The following is a 15,981-nucleotide window of genomic DNA, read 5'->3' on the forward strand; positions in this document are numbered from 1 at the left end:
TTGTTTACTGCAAATGTTTTCAAAGGGTAGTTATCTGTTAGAATTTCTGTTATGATTATTCTTACTATTTTGGTTTAAATACTATCAATGTACTATAATGTGTACACAGGGAAACTGCTTCAAGATTGGTTTTCAGTTTAATATGTATTACTGAATGTAAATGGAAATTTAAATTAAAAAATGTGTTTTTCCTAGTTTTGTCTGTTTTGCCATAGCCTATGTTTTACATTTCAGCTGAAAAAAGCATAGTGCTTTTATATAGCATCTGCTGTTGGGCCATTTGAGATTAATTTGGCACAACTTTTGTAAATAACAGATTTATTATCAGATTTTCTTCACTGGTCTGATTTTTTTTAACTCTAGGTCCCAACAACTCTCTTTGTCAGAATAAAAGAATGTTCTTTCATAAAATAATTAAAAACACTGAGGACTTTTTTTCAGCTAGTAAGAATATTAATTGGGTTCACCATCAAAATGTGATAACAAATAAAATACCTTGTTTTGCATGTTAATGCTTCGTAATTACACAGAGCTTTTCAACTTCAAAGCTCTTTACATGAATTAAGTGGATGTCCCTGAAGGCCTGAGGCAAAATTTTCTTTGCCTTCAAAAAGAGATTTGCACCAGACAAAAGCTTTGTGAAAAACGCAGGACTGTGCTTTGCTATTTTAATCTACCACCATCGCATGTGAGATAAAGTATTACTACCATTTTGCAGATGGAGCAGTGAAGATAGGGTGGAATTGAATGGGACTATCCCTGCTCACCTGAAAACTCTGTACTTCACCTTGGCAGTAGCACATTGAGCCAGTGAGAAACAAAATGCGAGGTAATTCAGTTTTCCAAAGCCATGTCAGTCAACATACCTTTCAATTATTTCTTTACTTCCTCACCAAAGATCAAGCTGTCTGAAAGTCCAACAATTACCTTCTATTGCACCACTCCACACACAATGCCTTCACTGAAGCAGTAAGGCAGAGAAAAATGCATTTGCTAGAACTTAGTCAAAAGCTGTTATCTGGTACTACACTTTGCTTCGCCAAATGACATTTTAAAAAGCACTTGCTAGAAACAGTAAGTTTCCCCAAAACACAGGAGCAATAATTATTTGCTTATGTCAGATATACTGAAATGTATCACCAATTGCCAGTCAGTATTTTCAAACTGAACTTTCTTTTCACTGTCTTTTAAACCATACTACAGATATGAAACTGTTATAGACATTTATAACCTATGAGCTAAAGCATCCTTTGCCATAATGACATTTTTTGGTGAGTACGAGTAACATCAACAAGCATTCCTCTTGGTACTTACCATGTGATTTTTATGCCACTTCACTGGATACGGGGAGTACTACATTGGGTCTTTTTATTGCTCAAGTAGAAAGTGCTCATTACCTATTTATGTTTATATATAGGAAAAAACAAAAGAGTTGTTTTGAGTGGCATACATCACACTGTTGTAGTGGTTGATTTCCTCAAGATGGTCTTCTGGGGTTTTGGTGCGGTTTGTGGAGGCACAGTCGCAGGTCTTGGAGGAGGAAAGCTATTACTGGGACTTATCCCCAACCCTCCATTTTCCAGAGGAAATGGAGGCAGCGGAGATGGTGGAGGCGGCAGAGGTGGGCACTGGTGCGGCAGCTTTTCCACAACACGGGCAGGATCACCGTGCAAGTGCACCTCCCTGTTTTTAATGTTATACCGAACATCACAGTCGGGGCAATAGCCGTGGTACTGCACTTTTTCACTAAATCGTACCCGTTCCCTTGCTCCCGGCTGAGGACACCGCTCTTTCTCAGATCTGTGCATCAGAGGCTGCATCGCAGCTTTCTCCAAATTACTGTTCGGTATACAGCATGTATCTCCATTTGGGATGCGGTTGGGCCCAACAGGCAAGGCCCCATTTCGCAGCAGGGTACCATTAGTCTTGACAGGGTTGGCCGAAGGAGGCAGCCTCAGAGGCTCGTCGCACTTGACAGGCGTCAGTCGCGGTGGAGGCGGGGGTGGATTCGGCTTCCGCAGCACAGTGAGGATAGCAGAGGGGTGCGCAGGCGGCTTGACGAGTGGTGCACTGCCCCGCACCTTGACCTTCTCCAAGCTGGAAGCTGTTGTGCTGCTGGAGCTGCTGTTGAGTGTGTCTGTTTTGGAACTGTCTGTCATCTCATCCTCCAGCTGCAGGTCAGACGTCAGTGTGTCAATCTGGTCAACCACCTGCACAACAGCCAGAGTGAAAACAGTGAGAAAAGCTTGCCCCAGTGACAGCACAGAAAAACAAAACCACTCTCCGCTATCAGTTTTGTCCTTCCTACAACTGAAGCATCCAATTTTTTGTTATCATTATTTCTTTCTTCTTGCCAACATAGAAAAGTAATAATAGTAATAAGGATAAGGATAAGGATAAGGATAAGGATAAGGATAAGGATAAGGATAAGGATAAGGATAAGGATAAGGATGGCTAGTTTGCTAGCTCATCACTTGAATTCAAAAGAAATATAACTTAAAACACTCTGGAATGAAATTCCATTTCCATCCCCCTAGGGTTTACTTGGCAATATCATTGTAAGTGAAATGTAATCCTTCAATATTATGCTTTGCCTTCCAGTGCAGGAGGAGACTGAATTATTTAACTTTAGCTTCTACATGACAGCTTCTGAATCCAAATCTTCTGCAGAGTATCTTTTCGCTCTGACCTTTCACACAGTCTAGATTTAAATACGCACCTCTGTATAGGTTACATTATACACCTACAATCATAAGTTTGGTACACTCTCTCCTGACTTTTAACATAAATAAGGTACTGAGAAGCAACTGCCCTCTTGTATTAGACTGCATTATCTCCCTTTCTGAATATTCTCCTTAAGATATGAGATCCTCTGAAGAAATTCTGAAATAGCATTTGCTGTAAGAAAAGAGGGGAAGTAGCTTGGTTTCCAAAGTTACAAGCATTGACTAACTTACACACTTTATTCCAAGATTTCTTCTACCTCCCATATTTCTGTTTGTAGTTTCTACAGTGTTACATCTCTTGTAGTCCTCCAGATTCCTTCTTCTACTCAATTTTTTATAAGGCATGCAACTGATGGTGCCTTTATTAGGTAGCAAAAATTGGTCATGCGACAATTAAAAGCCCTTCCTGAAAACTGCATTTCACTCAGTACCTAGTTGAACAACTGTAGTTCTAATCTACAGGCAACTACAACACACACCACAGGAAATAAGTAAACATTTAAAAACTGATCTTTATCCTTTACATCCTCACAGGATATACATAAAGTAACCAGTTGCTGAAATGTTATTAGCTAACTTTGGTGCACGAATAAAAAGCTTATGCCATTGCTTGGGGTTCTTACAGGAGATCTGTGACGTTCTGGAAGGAGAGCTCGAGGAGGCACCTGAGTATAACTGAAATGAAACAGTTGTGCCATTGAATCAATCCTTCTTACCCCTTTGAGACTTTCATGTCTACTTCCTGCTTTCAATAATTTGGTCTTAATAATATTGATTTCAAACTAAGCTTATTTTTGAGGATTATAAGCCATATGTTAACTGCAAAGAAAGTGAAAGTCATTACTGAAGGTAGCGACTCTTTATTCAGTCAAACCAGTAACTCACTTATGTGCCGAGTGGTAAATAGTAAATAATGAAAGCAAAAACACCACAGAATGAAAGAGCACTTTAGCTTCCACTGCTCACACTGTAGCTAAGAGTTGTGTAATATAAAATTAATAAAAATTCATATGCAACAATTCAGTTTAGTGCCTTTCTTCTCCTAAAAAACAGCAAAATGCAGACAACCATGATTCAGAAAGAGAGCTTTCAAACATCTTTGAAAAAGATTTACAAAACTTTTTCTCTCCAAGACCAAAACAGCTACTCATTTATTCACTATTTGAAGCCCAATACCATGTTGCACTTCAGTTTTTATTTAAGCATTTTTATTTTTCTCCAATAAAGAATAAGGGAAAATTATGCCCTTAAAAGACAGACATTAATTCCCCCAAATAATCAGGATTTAAAGTATTAGCCTAGAAGTTGAAAGGTACAGTTGAACTGTGGTAACTGTCAGATCCCGAACGCCTCCTCCAGGGTACAGCATATGACTACTCTTGGAAATTTCAGAATAAAGGCAGACAGACCACATCTGTACTAAGACAATGAAAAATTCATAGCAAGAAATACAGTTTACAGGAGAAGGAACTCACATCACCACCTTACTTCACATATGTAAACCAAGGCAGAGAGAACTTCTCAAAATGAAATAGTGAATCTGAAGGAACAAGGAAAAGACATTCACGTTCTGGGCTCTAAGCCTGAAATTCAAGCACCCCTCTGCAAGTGTGGTAGGGATTTGTGTAAATATTATGGTCTGCCTACATATGGCTAAATATAATACTGAACCCTCCCCTGGAATTCAGTATGTAATCTTTTAATAAACTATAACAGCTACAGAATGGATTGATGCGACATAAACTAAAGAAACTCCTTGGTAAGCAAAGAAACAAAAGAACTGTTGAACAGCTGCAGGCAAGAAGGAAAGGAAAGACTTATTTGTAAGGATGCTCAACACAGGAGCACTGGATAGCTTGTACTTGTGACAGTACATTGGCCTATATTACAGTATTAGATAATACTAAGTGATAATATTTGGTTGCTTCACATTGCTTAATAAGAGCTATATTAAAATGCCAAGAACAAATATTGGTTTATTTTGCAATTGGCTTATTCCAACAAAACCTAATTTTTCTTTTCCTCTATTTCCTACCATCACAGCCCCCTCAGAGGGTACCTATAACCATACAGGACCTTACAAAACAACCTCACACATGTGAGGAAAAAGACAGCCATGGACCGCTGATGTGGTTACTGCACAATGAGCTATGGATAAATCTTATCGAGATTATCCAAATAATACATTAAATCTTCCTTACCTTAGTAAAATTCACTCACAATTTCCGATACCAAATTCCCAATAAAAAAGAAAATAAAATACAAAAAATGCATTTTAATGCTATTTTAAGACATACACAACATTCTTATCATTTTATGTATTTTTTTTCCTGCAGAACCAGTCACAAATGATGGTTTCTTTGCTTTAGGTCTCGTGTGCAACAAAGATCATCCCTGTTCCATATTGTACAAAATAAAAGTACTCCATGCAACGTAATTCTAGAGAAACAAAACCTGGTGTTTATTATTTTGAGACAGACACATTAAAGGTGATATTCCACTGGTGCTGTGAAGCTATAGCTGTAATTATGCAGCACACATGTGTCATAAAATGGCAGACCCTGGTGATGAGAAAATATGCATCCATTCAGACTGTCCTTCTGACAGGGGAAAGATTTCTCAGGAGTACCAGGAAAGTCTATTATGAACTGCCCTTGAATTTATATGACTACAGAGTTTATCTCTTGCCCTCTGGGCAAATGTATAGTACACATCAGAATTTTTTTGTCACCTACCCATTTGTAAAACATAAACCCAGCATGAAATGGCTCTGACATAACAACACAGTTTATCTGTCCAGATTCATTCCCACCACAAGTTGTGATTCTTTTTACTGTTATTTTATTTTGCCTTTTTTTTGTCCCAGAAGGAAAAATTCAAGTAAGATGAAAAAGTAACAGGGAACCAGTGACTAACATAGTGAAACTGATATAGTTTAAAAAAAAAAAAGAAGAAAAAAAAAAAGGGTTGAAAAAAACAGCCTCCATTTCACAATGCACCTTCTATGGAAGTAAGAGAGAGAATACTTAGAAACAAAAAAAGCTGCTCTAGTTGTGCAGCATCTGTCCATTTTTCAGTTCTGTAATAAAACAGGACATGACTCACATGCACAAGCATGGGGGAGACATCCTTTTATAGCCTGAGGGGCTCCTTAGCCATTAACTGGATTTGAGCTCTGCAGAGATGCCCACTTCTCTCCCAACGATATCCTAAGGCTTCAAGCTCTGTAGGATCTGGTGTGACACTCCTGAACGAACCAGGGCATCAGCTCATTCCTACGGCCTTTCTGGGTTGTTACTGGACAACAGTATTAGGTGCCCAGCAGGGATGGAGTTGGATTTCCCTAGCTGACCCCAAGAAATTAATGAAAGTCTGGTAACACATGTACAGACCCAAAATGTTTTATCCTGAAATCTAAATCATTCAGCAAGTTAAATCTCTGCTTAGAGCATCACTTTATCCTCAGAAATATGTGTGGAGCTTTTGCATGTTTTGTTTTTTTTTTTTGGGGGGGGGGGGGGATTATTTTGACAACAACTGGGTATTTTTACCACACAAGGAGCAGAAAAATCAACTGTTTGGATAAAGCAAATTTAATGTAGATATTATGTTTATCCTTCACCTCCAGTTTACTGATCGAAAATTAATTTGCATTTTCTTGTCCTTTTAATTTTTTATGTAGACACTCAGGTCTTTCTTTCCAGTACTGCTCAAACTAGACAGAAGATCAACAACAGCATCTGTAAAACACGTACATAAGAATTTATAATCACCATTCAGAATGAGCAATCAATGTGAATTAAATCCCATCTCTACCTAAACCCAAACCAGCAGGTGTATGTTTAAAAACCAACACTAGCTAACAGCAATTTACTAAATACAAAAAAAAAAAAAAAAGAAAGAAATCAACAGAAGTAGAATTAGGGTTATGATTCTCAATTATTTTGCTTTTTCTTGTTCTTTCTAATTTTTGTACACACTCAAGCCTTTCAGTAGATTTGGGAAAAAAATGTTAATTATGAACATTCCAATTAGGAAATAGTCAAGTGTTCAAACGCACCAGTGTTCCTAAATCACTTAGCTCAGAGGGGCTGATTAACTCACTTTCTAAGCTGCCTCTTTGTAGACTACCTAACTACAATTACAGCTTCAAGGAAAATGTCAGTGCTTTATGACTGTAGGTAAATCACAGATCTTTGCTAAAGCAAATGAATACTACTGCTGTCGAGTTCTTGCTTGTCAATGCACTAACTTCTAATACTTTTCAATAAATTTTTTAAACTTTCTTTTAATCTCTATTTTTCAAAGTGCTTTCTCAAGATATCTAAACTAATAACTTGAATATTAAAAGAGTGTGGAAATATATAATTGAAAAGAAGGTAGGAAGTAATCAAAACTTTCCTCATACCAGCAAAATCCAAATCTTTAGAGAATGTCACAGATGCTTGAGATGGTTTACAGACAAGTGAAATAACACATTTCTCTCTGCTTCAAGAGCTTTCAGGTTTGGATTAGACACAGAAAACTAAGAATGAGAATAAAAAAATACCAAAAGAAAAATGATAGGTCTGTGGTTAAATCTGAAATTTGTGCTTAATTTTAATGTTAATTTTGTGCTAAATAAATGCAATGAATAGTATCCACCAATGAACTAAAATGAAAACAAACAAAAAAATGCTTAGAAGTTCATCAAAGACGACATGTGGAAGTGAAAACTCCATACTCCAGAGAGGACATAGATGAAAAAAAAGTACCTGTGCAGGAGCTGACAAACAGCCATCAGGAAGAAAAAAAGCAAACATGAAGTAACCAAGGATTGCTTCTTGCTGACAACTTGCCAGGTAGTAGTTACTAAGAGTAGGCAATGAAGCCAGATCACTAGATTTTAAGATAGGGATGCAAAATAAAACAGTGATTGCACTCTGGATGTACTTGAGCAATACAGCATAGAAGCTGAAGAAAGCAAAATGAATCAGTGGATGAATGTTGTAGACATGACTCCTGAGAGCAAAAGAATAGTGTAAAGAAAGCTAGGAAAGAAAAGGCAGCCATGTAAAACCACACCTCACAAGGAGCTGACAAAACATTTGAGTTAACAGCTAAGGTTCTAGGAGCATTTGGGAGAAAGACTGCATGGCGAAGTTTATATACATAATTTAAATTTATACAATATATAAGATCTATACTAACATTACGTGAGTTTTTATTCCTACTTCACTAAGATTAACCATGAATATGATTTGTGTAACATTTGTAAGAAAGAACCATAAGTAAACAGACACTAGAGATTACTATTTGGAGACAACTTTCCTCCCTGTTGTCTCTGGGAGTGCACTGCATATTACACTGTTAGAGAAAATGTAAAGCTCCTTGTTGTAGACAGAGGTAAGATTAAGTTATGTACTACCGAAAAAAACCTTACCAATTGCATTTAGCTTCAGAAATTCTGTGCTGCAACCACCAGTGCATGGAGAATGAATCAGTACTATCAAAATCAGGAGGTCAAAAGGACATAAAAACTACTCACATCCAATAAAAAAGAAAAAAAAATTGGAAAACCAAAGGAAGACATTGAAGTTGCAAACAATTTGCAATACAAAGGTATCCTACAATTAACCCCATCTTCAATGTTATCAAACTCTTATTTTAAATTGCTTAAAAATATAGAGCTAACATAAAGTGTTGTTTTTCACTGAGGTCAAGCTGCAGTCCCTGTTTAAGGTAATTGAGAATCTCGTCCAAGAAAACATCTTGTGATTATCAAAAGCAGCCTATGCTGGCCTAGTATTTCCATTGTCTGAGTTGTACTTAAAAGTTGTGTCTGGTTTTTACCTCCTCTGCTACGGCACTTTTGTGGGGGAGTATCCTAACTTGATTAGACCAATACTCAAAAATCTGTATCTCTTACTGGACTCCAGGATCTATTATAAGAATTTAACTTGGCAATAATAAGACTAAAACATGACACAGAAAGTAACAGTTTCTTTTACTTCTTAATTGTATTCCTAAACTTCTCTGAAAAGAGTATCTACAATTATTCACAAACACTGTTTGCAGTGCTTCTCTTTGCATGATTATGTGATACACATCCACAAATGCATATGTAATCTACTCAGAGTTTTATTACCTCCTTACAATAAATGTTTCACCAGGTTTGTTTTTCCTCCTGTTTAAAGGCAATAGGAAACAGGACAGTAAGGTACTGATGTTCAATGAACATGTAAGCCACTACATGCACTCAATCCACCACAGACAATTGTGATTTTTTTCAACTCTTGAATAAAGAAGTAAATTGCTTTTCAGAAAGAAAAGTAATATACTCTTAAAGATTCATAAACTTTTAAGTTTATAGAGCTTCAAAATTATAATTTTTCCTAAGATGTCCAGCCATTTTCACTGTTTCATATGTTCTTCAACATTTCACATGGATTTATGAGTAAGATTTCTTTTTTAAAATTATTTGCTTCTGTACAGGGTAGTACCTCTCAAAAAAGCTGCATAAGCAAAATGGAAATGGTATTTAGCTGTGATATTACTTCTGAGGTGGAATAGTTATAATCCACATATTATTGTCTAGTACTACACCACAGCAGTGTGCAGCTATGAGATTTGATTTAACAATTTTTTGGAAGTTTTCTAGAAAACGAATAGTTACAGACAGATACTGATCTTTAAATAAACCGAAATCAAGTCAGGTCATGAGACTAGCACAAATTTTTGCTTTCTTACTTTGAATTGAAAAAAATTACTGGCAAAAGGAACAAAATTAGGTGGTATTATTTAACTACAAATAAGTGCAATCAAAATGTCTTAATTTCATTATTTTTGAAGCAATTCCAAAATGCTGCAAAGTTTGACATGGATAAATTTTGCACTTTATGTGCAAAATTTACTACATGACAAGCCAGAAGAAGAAACATGTAATTAACAATTAAACAGCAATCAGCTCTATCACAAAGAGGCTACTCTTACCTTTAAGTAAGGAACTAGCAAACATGCTATGTCAGTAGCTTTCATATGTTATGATTGCATCTCTAATCCTACAAGAAATTGTTCGCTTTCTATAATTACTACAGGAATCTTTACAACAAGCTGTCAAACTATTTACCTTCCCATCATCTTAGCTCATTATTTCCTGTAGAGTTACTAGTCCTTTGTTGACAAAAATGAACATTCAATATAACTAAGGACACAATTAAACTTTTCCCCCACCAAGTCTTTGCCTGTAAATCCTGAAACACCACAGAGCTAACAACAAATGAAAGGGAGGTCACTATCCCTCTACAGTTTAAGCCACATAACATCAGAATAAGACCCTGTTCTCAGGTGCTTATATTCCAGCTTCAGTCATCCATGGTCATATCTTTTGCATTTTCCACAGCTAACTTCTCTACACTGCCCCACAACCCACTCTCCCCCTGCCCCCCCATCCCTAGTGAATACAGCTTCCAGGTCAAGGAGTAATTGAATCAAATTTAGACTAGAAACATGTTTATAAAGTTGCATAAGCCAAAAAATTGCAAATAGAAACCAAAAGAAGAGCTGTACTAGGAGGGACAAGTGGTCTACTTAGTATAATATTGTGAAAAATTACAAAAAGTAGGTGCCCAGGCAAGAGCACAATAGAAAAGTCACACAGAAATATTTCTGTAGAATTCTATCCCTGTCTCAAACAATTTCTAACTCAAGGACTTCTCAACAGATTTTGCATTAAGCAGATCTTGACATATTTATCCACCATGAACATGCCTATTTCTGCTTGAACCCACATAAGCTTTTGGCATCCGCAATATCCTGCAGTTTCCCACTTCATTATATGGATATACCATCTACCCATCTTTCTGCTTGAGAAAAAACACAGAAGCTTTTGTAGACAAAGTGCTTCATGCACTTGCATAATACTTAAGTTGTAGCTGTTTTGTAAAACTACAGCTATGCAAGCCCTCTCAGTCTTGGAATCTGACTTTGGTTTGGAGTTTGTTTGTTTGTTTGTTTGTTTGTTTGTTTGTTTTAAATCAAATACATGATAAATGTCTGCAGAACAGAGTAATAACCTTACACAAGGAAACAAAGACTCAAATAGCTGGCTACACCCAGAAGTCCTTCTGCCACCACTAATAAGTTATAATAAAAGTTTTACAGTGTATCCAGCAGAATCTTTGAATTTGAAGCTGTATTAATAAATAATCATGTCTCTTTATGCTAAAATATTCTAGCACAGCACTAGGGATGAATCCAATATTTGAGTTAATTCACACTTCCAGGCAGATTCAAAGTTCAGCTTTCAGGAGACGACTCTTACAGTAGCATCGGAGACAGCTCAGTCACCCACCCTGCAGCACCAGCAAAGGGCAAGGTTAGTGTGAGACCTGTCACTGTTAAGGTATCTAAAAGATCAACACCATCCTAAGCAAACTCACACACATCCCAGCTTGATAATTAACAGAAAAAAACCCACACGCAGTTGCTGTTGCCACCAGAAAGTTTTTGCTAAAGAATACACTAATAACTTCAGCGAAATAGTATTACCCTTTGGAGTACATTATACAGTCATTGATTCAACCTTACCATCTGTACATAAATGAATTCAGAAATACACTGTTTTCAATGACAGACTTTACTAAATTGTACCCTGACATTTGGAAGTAGACTTATCACCAAGTTAGGCTGGACATAAACGTATAAATGGAAATTTAGGAATATGCTGCACACTTGGGAATCTAACAAGGCCATGAAAGCTCAATATCATCATCCTGACTTAGTATTTCAGGGATAGCAAACTGGAAAGCCCACATTCAAAAATCTTAAAAGAAAAAGGCTTTTTTTCCATGAAGGAATAAAAAAAGAAATAGAAAAGGCAGTAAGCTGCTCTCTGTGTTCTGCTTTAAGAACTTAACATAGCCATGGTAATTCCTCTGTGTAACCTTTTGGATGAAGTTTGCTAGGGAAGCTGCTTGGAAGGTCAGAGAGAGAGACAAAGGCAAGTATGTGGCACGTATTCATAGCATGAAGAATAGTACAATTATAGTTCCTGTCATGCACAAAAGAACCCTGATAAAATTATGATAAAGAGAAACTGTGAGAAAATAAAGTGGAAAAAACCCAACCAACCAAACAAAAACTTTTCTAGAAAAGCAAGTTCAAAGAATATTTGTAACAAAAAAAATAGCTGTTCTAAAATATTAACTGCAATAAGTCAGCATTCCTTACGAAGGGTAACAGAATTTCACACTTCCCGTGAAATACTCACATCATCTTGTATTTGGCAATATAGGAAAGTAATTAATTCACAAAAGTAAAGGGGATTAAATCCGGTTTTATGTCACATCTAGAGACACCAAAAGATGACACTTGTCTTAACCCTTGTAAGGGAGTGCAATGATTTCACACATAGCTCATTACCCAGGCTGAAAGAAAAACTTCAACTCAGACTCATCACTAAAAAAGAAGTCTCACCCTGGGTTATCAGCCATGCCTTTCCTTTACTCCACTCTCTTGATGCAGTCACCAAAACTGTGTTAAGCACAGCAAATCAATTCACATATTTGAAATAGCACATAGGATGCGTATCTCTATGGGCAGCAGTGTTAACTAAGAGCTGTTCAAGAACAGATTCCAAGAGAGCAAATGAATCTAGCACACCTTGTTCTGAACATTGACAAAAGACTCACAACTAGAAAAAAGGGCTTTTAAGTACTGGAGAAACAAATGAGGACTACATAATAAAATACATAGAAAGTTTAATTTCATAAGACTCACAAAGAAAACTGCAACTTAATGGGAAATCAGCAATTTTCCCTTGTCATATTGATGGCAGTTATACCTTTTTTTTTTTAACTCTTCAAGTTTAGGTTTGACAGTGTAGATATAGCCTGTGTTACTATTTAAGCTCAAGAAAGTAACACAACAATTCTAATTTTCTTTTTGGGGACACTGAAATCTACTTTTTTTCTTACCTCTGAAAAGAGTTAATGTAAGGCTATAATAAGGAGAGGGTACAACTACTTTATTATTTCATTTTTGTACATTTCCCCCTAAATTTGTGGGGTTATAAATAACATTTTTGGAAACACAAAGGCTGCACACCTCTATTTTTATGCAATTAGATGAGAAAAGAAAAAACATTGAAAATGATGAAGCTGGACATGGTAAATATACACTTGATCAACTATTTCTGCCTACATAATTTTTTAATTCATTGCCACAAATTGGGAAACTTAAAAGACAAACTGCTATTCAGCATTCAATGCTTCAATGGACATGTAAATACAAGTAAAAAGGCTTCCCTGTAAAAAACTTAAGAGAATTAACATGGAACCCTTGTGTACATGTTTCAGTAATACTCTCTGACAGTGGATGTCTCTTTTTTAATATAAAGAGGCCAGAAAATACCAGAGCTGTGAGACTCTCGTGTGTGTTCTTAATCAAATGTATCTGTATAAATCAATATTCTAGAAGCTGTGGCTTACTACTGCTTTTCTCTCAAAACAGGCAACAAAACTGAAAATGGCTGCATGTTGACAAAACCTAAGGAATGGTTAGTCTGTGTATTCTCATTATTTCTAGTGTTTTCTAAATAGAAGTGTTGTAAAACATCTGAAAATGCAATACCCTAAAATGCTGGAGATTGTAGTCCCCACGTATAACCTTTGCTATAGACATCGGTTCATAATGACTACAAATACAGTGATTTTCCTAATTATACATCATACTAATATAAATGAATGCTAAATATTTGTCTAGGCTCTTAACTATTAATGTGAAGAGCACGTAAAAGTTCCTTAAGTATGTGCATCCCCAAACTGCTAATGTTCACCATGGAGACTGAAAGTTCCCTTGTAGGATTAGAAAAAAATATTCCACTAATCACATAAATATTTTCCTAGGTACACTCTTCAGATACATTAAAAACAGCTATTGGGAAAAAAAACATAAAAATCTCGTAACATTATAGCTCTGAAAAAAAAATATTTAGCACACTGAAAAGAATTTTCTGAGAAGTTGGTAAACAAATCTACTGCAATTCTTTTGTGTTAACTCCAGTCTTAAGCACTAGGTATACTTCTCTGATTTTAAATAAAACACCTCACTAGGCTGAGTATTAATCAGCATCCTTCCTCTTCCTCTGACAGTCTAAAAGAGACTCCAGAAATAAATGTTTAACATCCTTTTGTTCTAAAAACAAAAAGACATTCCCCAAGAACAGCCTATGTATCTTTTGGGAGACCACATGTTGGGCTGGGGATTTTTTGATTGAAAGGATTTTATTAGTAAAATACTACTGTGAGTCTAGATGGCCTCCATATTTTAATATTTCAGCACCATTTCTGTTACAGCTCCAAAGCCACATTTAAGGCCAAATGAAATGTGCAATGAATTTACATTAATCTGGAAGTACTAATTCCAAGCCTGTTGGACACTTATTAAAATACAGTTTCAACAGAGCTGAACAGAACTGGAGGATTTAACTTAGTAGACGCATTTCAAACCAGTCCTTTTGGCTTCAAAACATGACCCAAAATTGCACAATCCATTAAGTTTCATTCTAATTAAAAGTTTGAACAAATCCAAAGTTCGAAGCAAATTTTAGATGATGTGACAGCATCATCTGCTTTTTACAGTGAAAAAAATACTAAAGCAGTAGGGTTTTTTTTCTTTCGATATCCCTGCAATACTCTTTCTGTTCACATGGTTTCACTGAAAGAAAGAACTTCTGTTTATGCAATAGGTTGAAGTATCTGTCTGGATACAAATAATGTTATTGATAATGATGATTACTATAAAAAAGTTGTATAACTCTTTCAGCTGAGAGGTCTTAAAATAGGTAAGCTGCCTTCCCCCTCCTTGCTCTCCTGGCGAGCTGCTGGAGACATCTGGAAGTAAGTGTGCTGTAGACATTGTTCCAAGAATGAGAGAACAAAAAAGATGTTGTAATATTGACCTTACTGAAGGCTTCTTGGGACTTAGTTTGACTTTTTCCATCTGGATGTACTGGGCAGAATACATAACAGGAGATAGCCCATAGTGAGGTTACACCACTAATAAATAATAGTAATGAACCAGCCAAACCCCACTGCTAGAGACACTGCTATGAACGATGTAGGTTTAAAATGAATACTTGCTTGCTTTTTAATTATTAGTTGCTCCAAGTTAAATGATTTCTGCTCACACTGCATCATAACATATTTAAGGAATTTAATTAAAAGTCATAGAATATTCTACCTTAATATTCATGGATAACATTTTTTTCAGATTCCTTTAAATAAAATGCTACATGTGCACAGGGGAAATATCAAAATAAGGAATTTTACCTCACCCTTGGTTCTATACACATTACACATGTCAAAATGCTATAAAAGTTTATTGAGTCTCAGCTCTCTATGGCTTTGGCCTGAACCACATTTTTTATTCAATATGCTAATTATCTGAAGAAAACAGGTAACAATATAATCTAGTCAAAACTTTTATCCCCTTAGGCAGATATATAAATCTGATCCCTTCAAGTCATTAGTACAATTTATATATATTTTAAACAGTGAATAAGAGCAAACTGTAGCTAAGGGGGTTTTTTAATAAATAATATAATTAAATCATGTAGCAATAATTACACTAATCACATTAGCATAATACAAACATTGCCAAGACAGCTGTTTAAAAAAATTCAAAGTAAATAGTGTAATCTAATGTTAAACATTTACATAGAAGCTTGCTTACTTCACAGTTAAACCTGAAGTTAATCAAAATCATTTATTTCAGAGCTTGAAAAAAGCTTTCTGTCTGCCTTCTAGTAAAAAAATTTTAACACCATAAATTAAGGATGCATGGGGAGCAAAGGTGAAGGAGCAGAGTCTACAGCTAATGTTTGCAGTGAGATACATACTGTATTTGCTGAGTCCTAAAAATGCTTATCTAACGTCTTTAAGATGTCTTTAAGGTTTAGGAAGTCTTCTGTTTTCAAATCTCAAATTTGTACTATTAATCGCCCCAACAGAAAAAATCAGGAAATCTGTAGCTCAGATATTTCCAGCACTTTTGAAGGAGGTAATTGTTTCAGAGTGTGCCAAAACACAATACCATAGATGTTTTTTCAAGCAATGACTAATATATTTTTGTCCTTATAAGACCATTAGCTCATGTTTTTGGCAGTATTACCTGCTGTTCCGATTCTATTTCTGGTTAAATATCAGGTAGGTTATAACGCAAGAAAACAGAAAGTTTTTCTTTGCTTTTGCACAGTCTGCAAAGGAGCTGGGCC

At 35.9% G+C, this 15,981-nt stretch overlaps 1 protein-coding gene across 1 annotated transcript in view; it reads right to left on the reverse strand.

Annotated features, from left to right (window-relative positions):
• Nucleotides 1-1,451: 1,451 nt before the first annotated feature.
• PRR16 (proline rich 16) overlaps nt 1,452-15,981 on the reverse strand; it is a 111,080-nt gene continuing 96,550 nt past the window's right edge. Inside the window, exon 2 of the mRNA XM_010562333.1 lies at nt 1,452-2,210. Coding sequence (XP_010560635.1) covers nt 1,452-2,210 — 759 coding nt within the window. The remainder of the gene's footprint in view (nt 2,211-15,981) is intronic.

Source organism: Haliaeetus leucocephalus, unplaced genomic scaffold (genome assembly GCF_000737465.1).
Source record: "Haliaeetus leucocephalus isolate CR32 unplaced genomic scaffold, Haliaeetus_leucocephalus-4.0 Scaffold158, whole genome shotgun sequence".
In the NCBI taxonomy this organism is placed as follows: Eukaryota; Metazoa; Chordata; class Aves; order Accipitriformes; family Accipitridae; genus Haliaeetus; species Haliaeetus leucocephalus.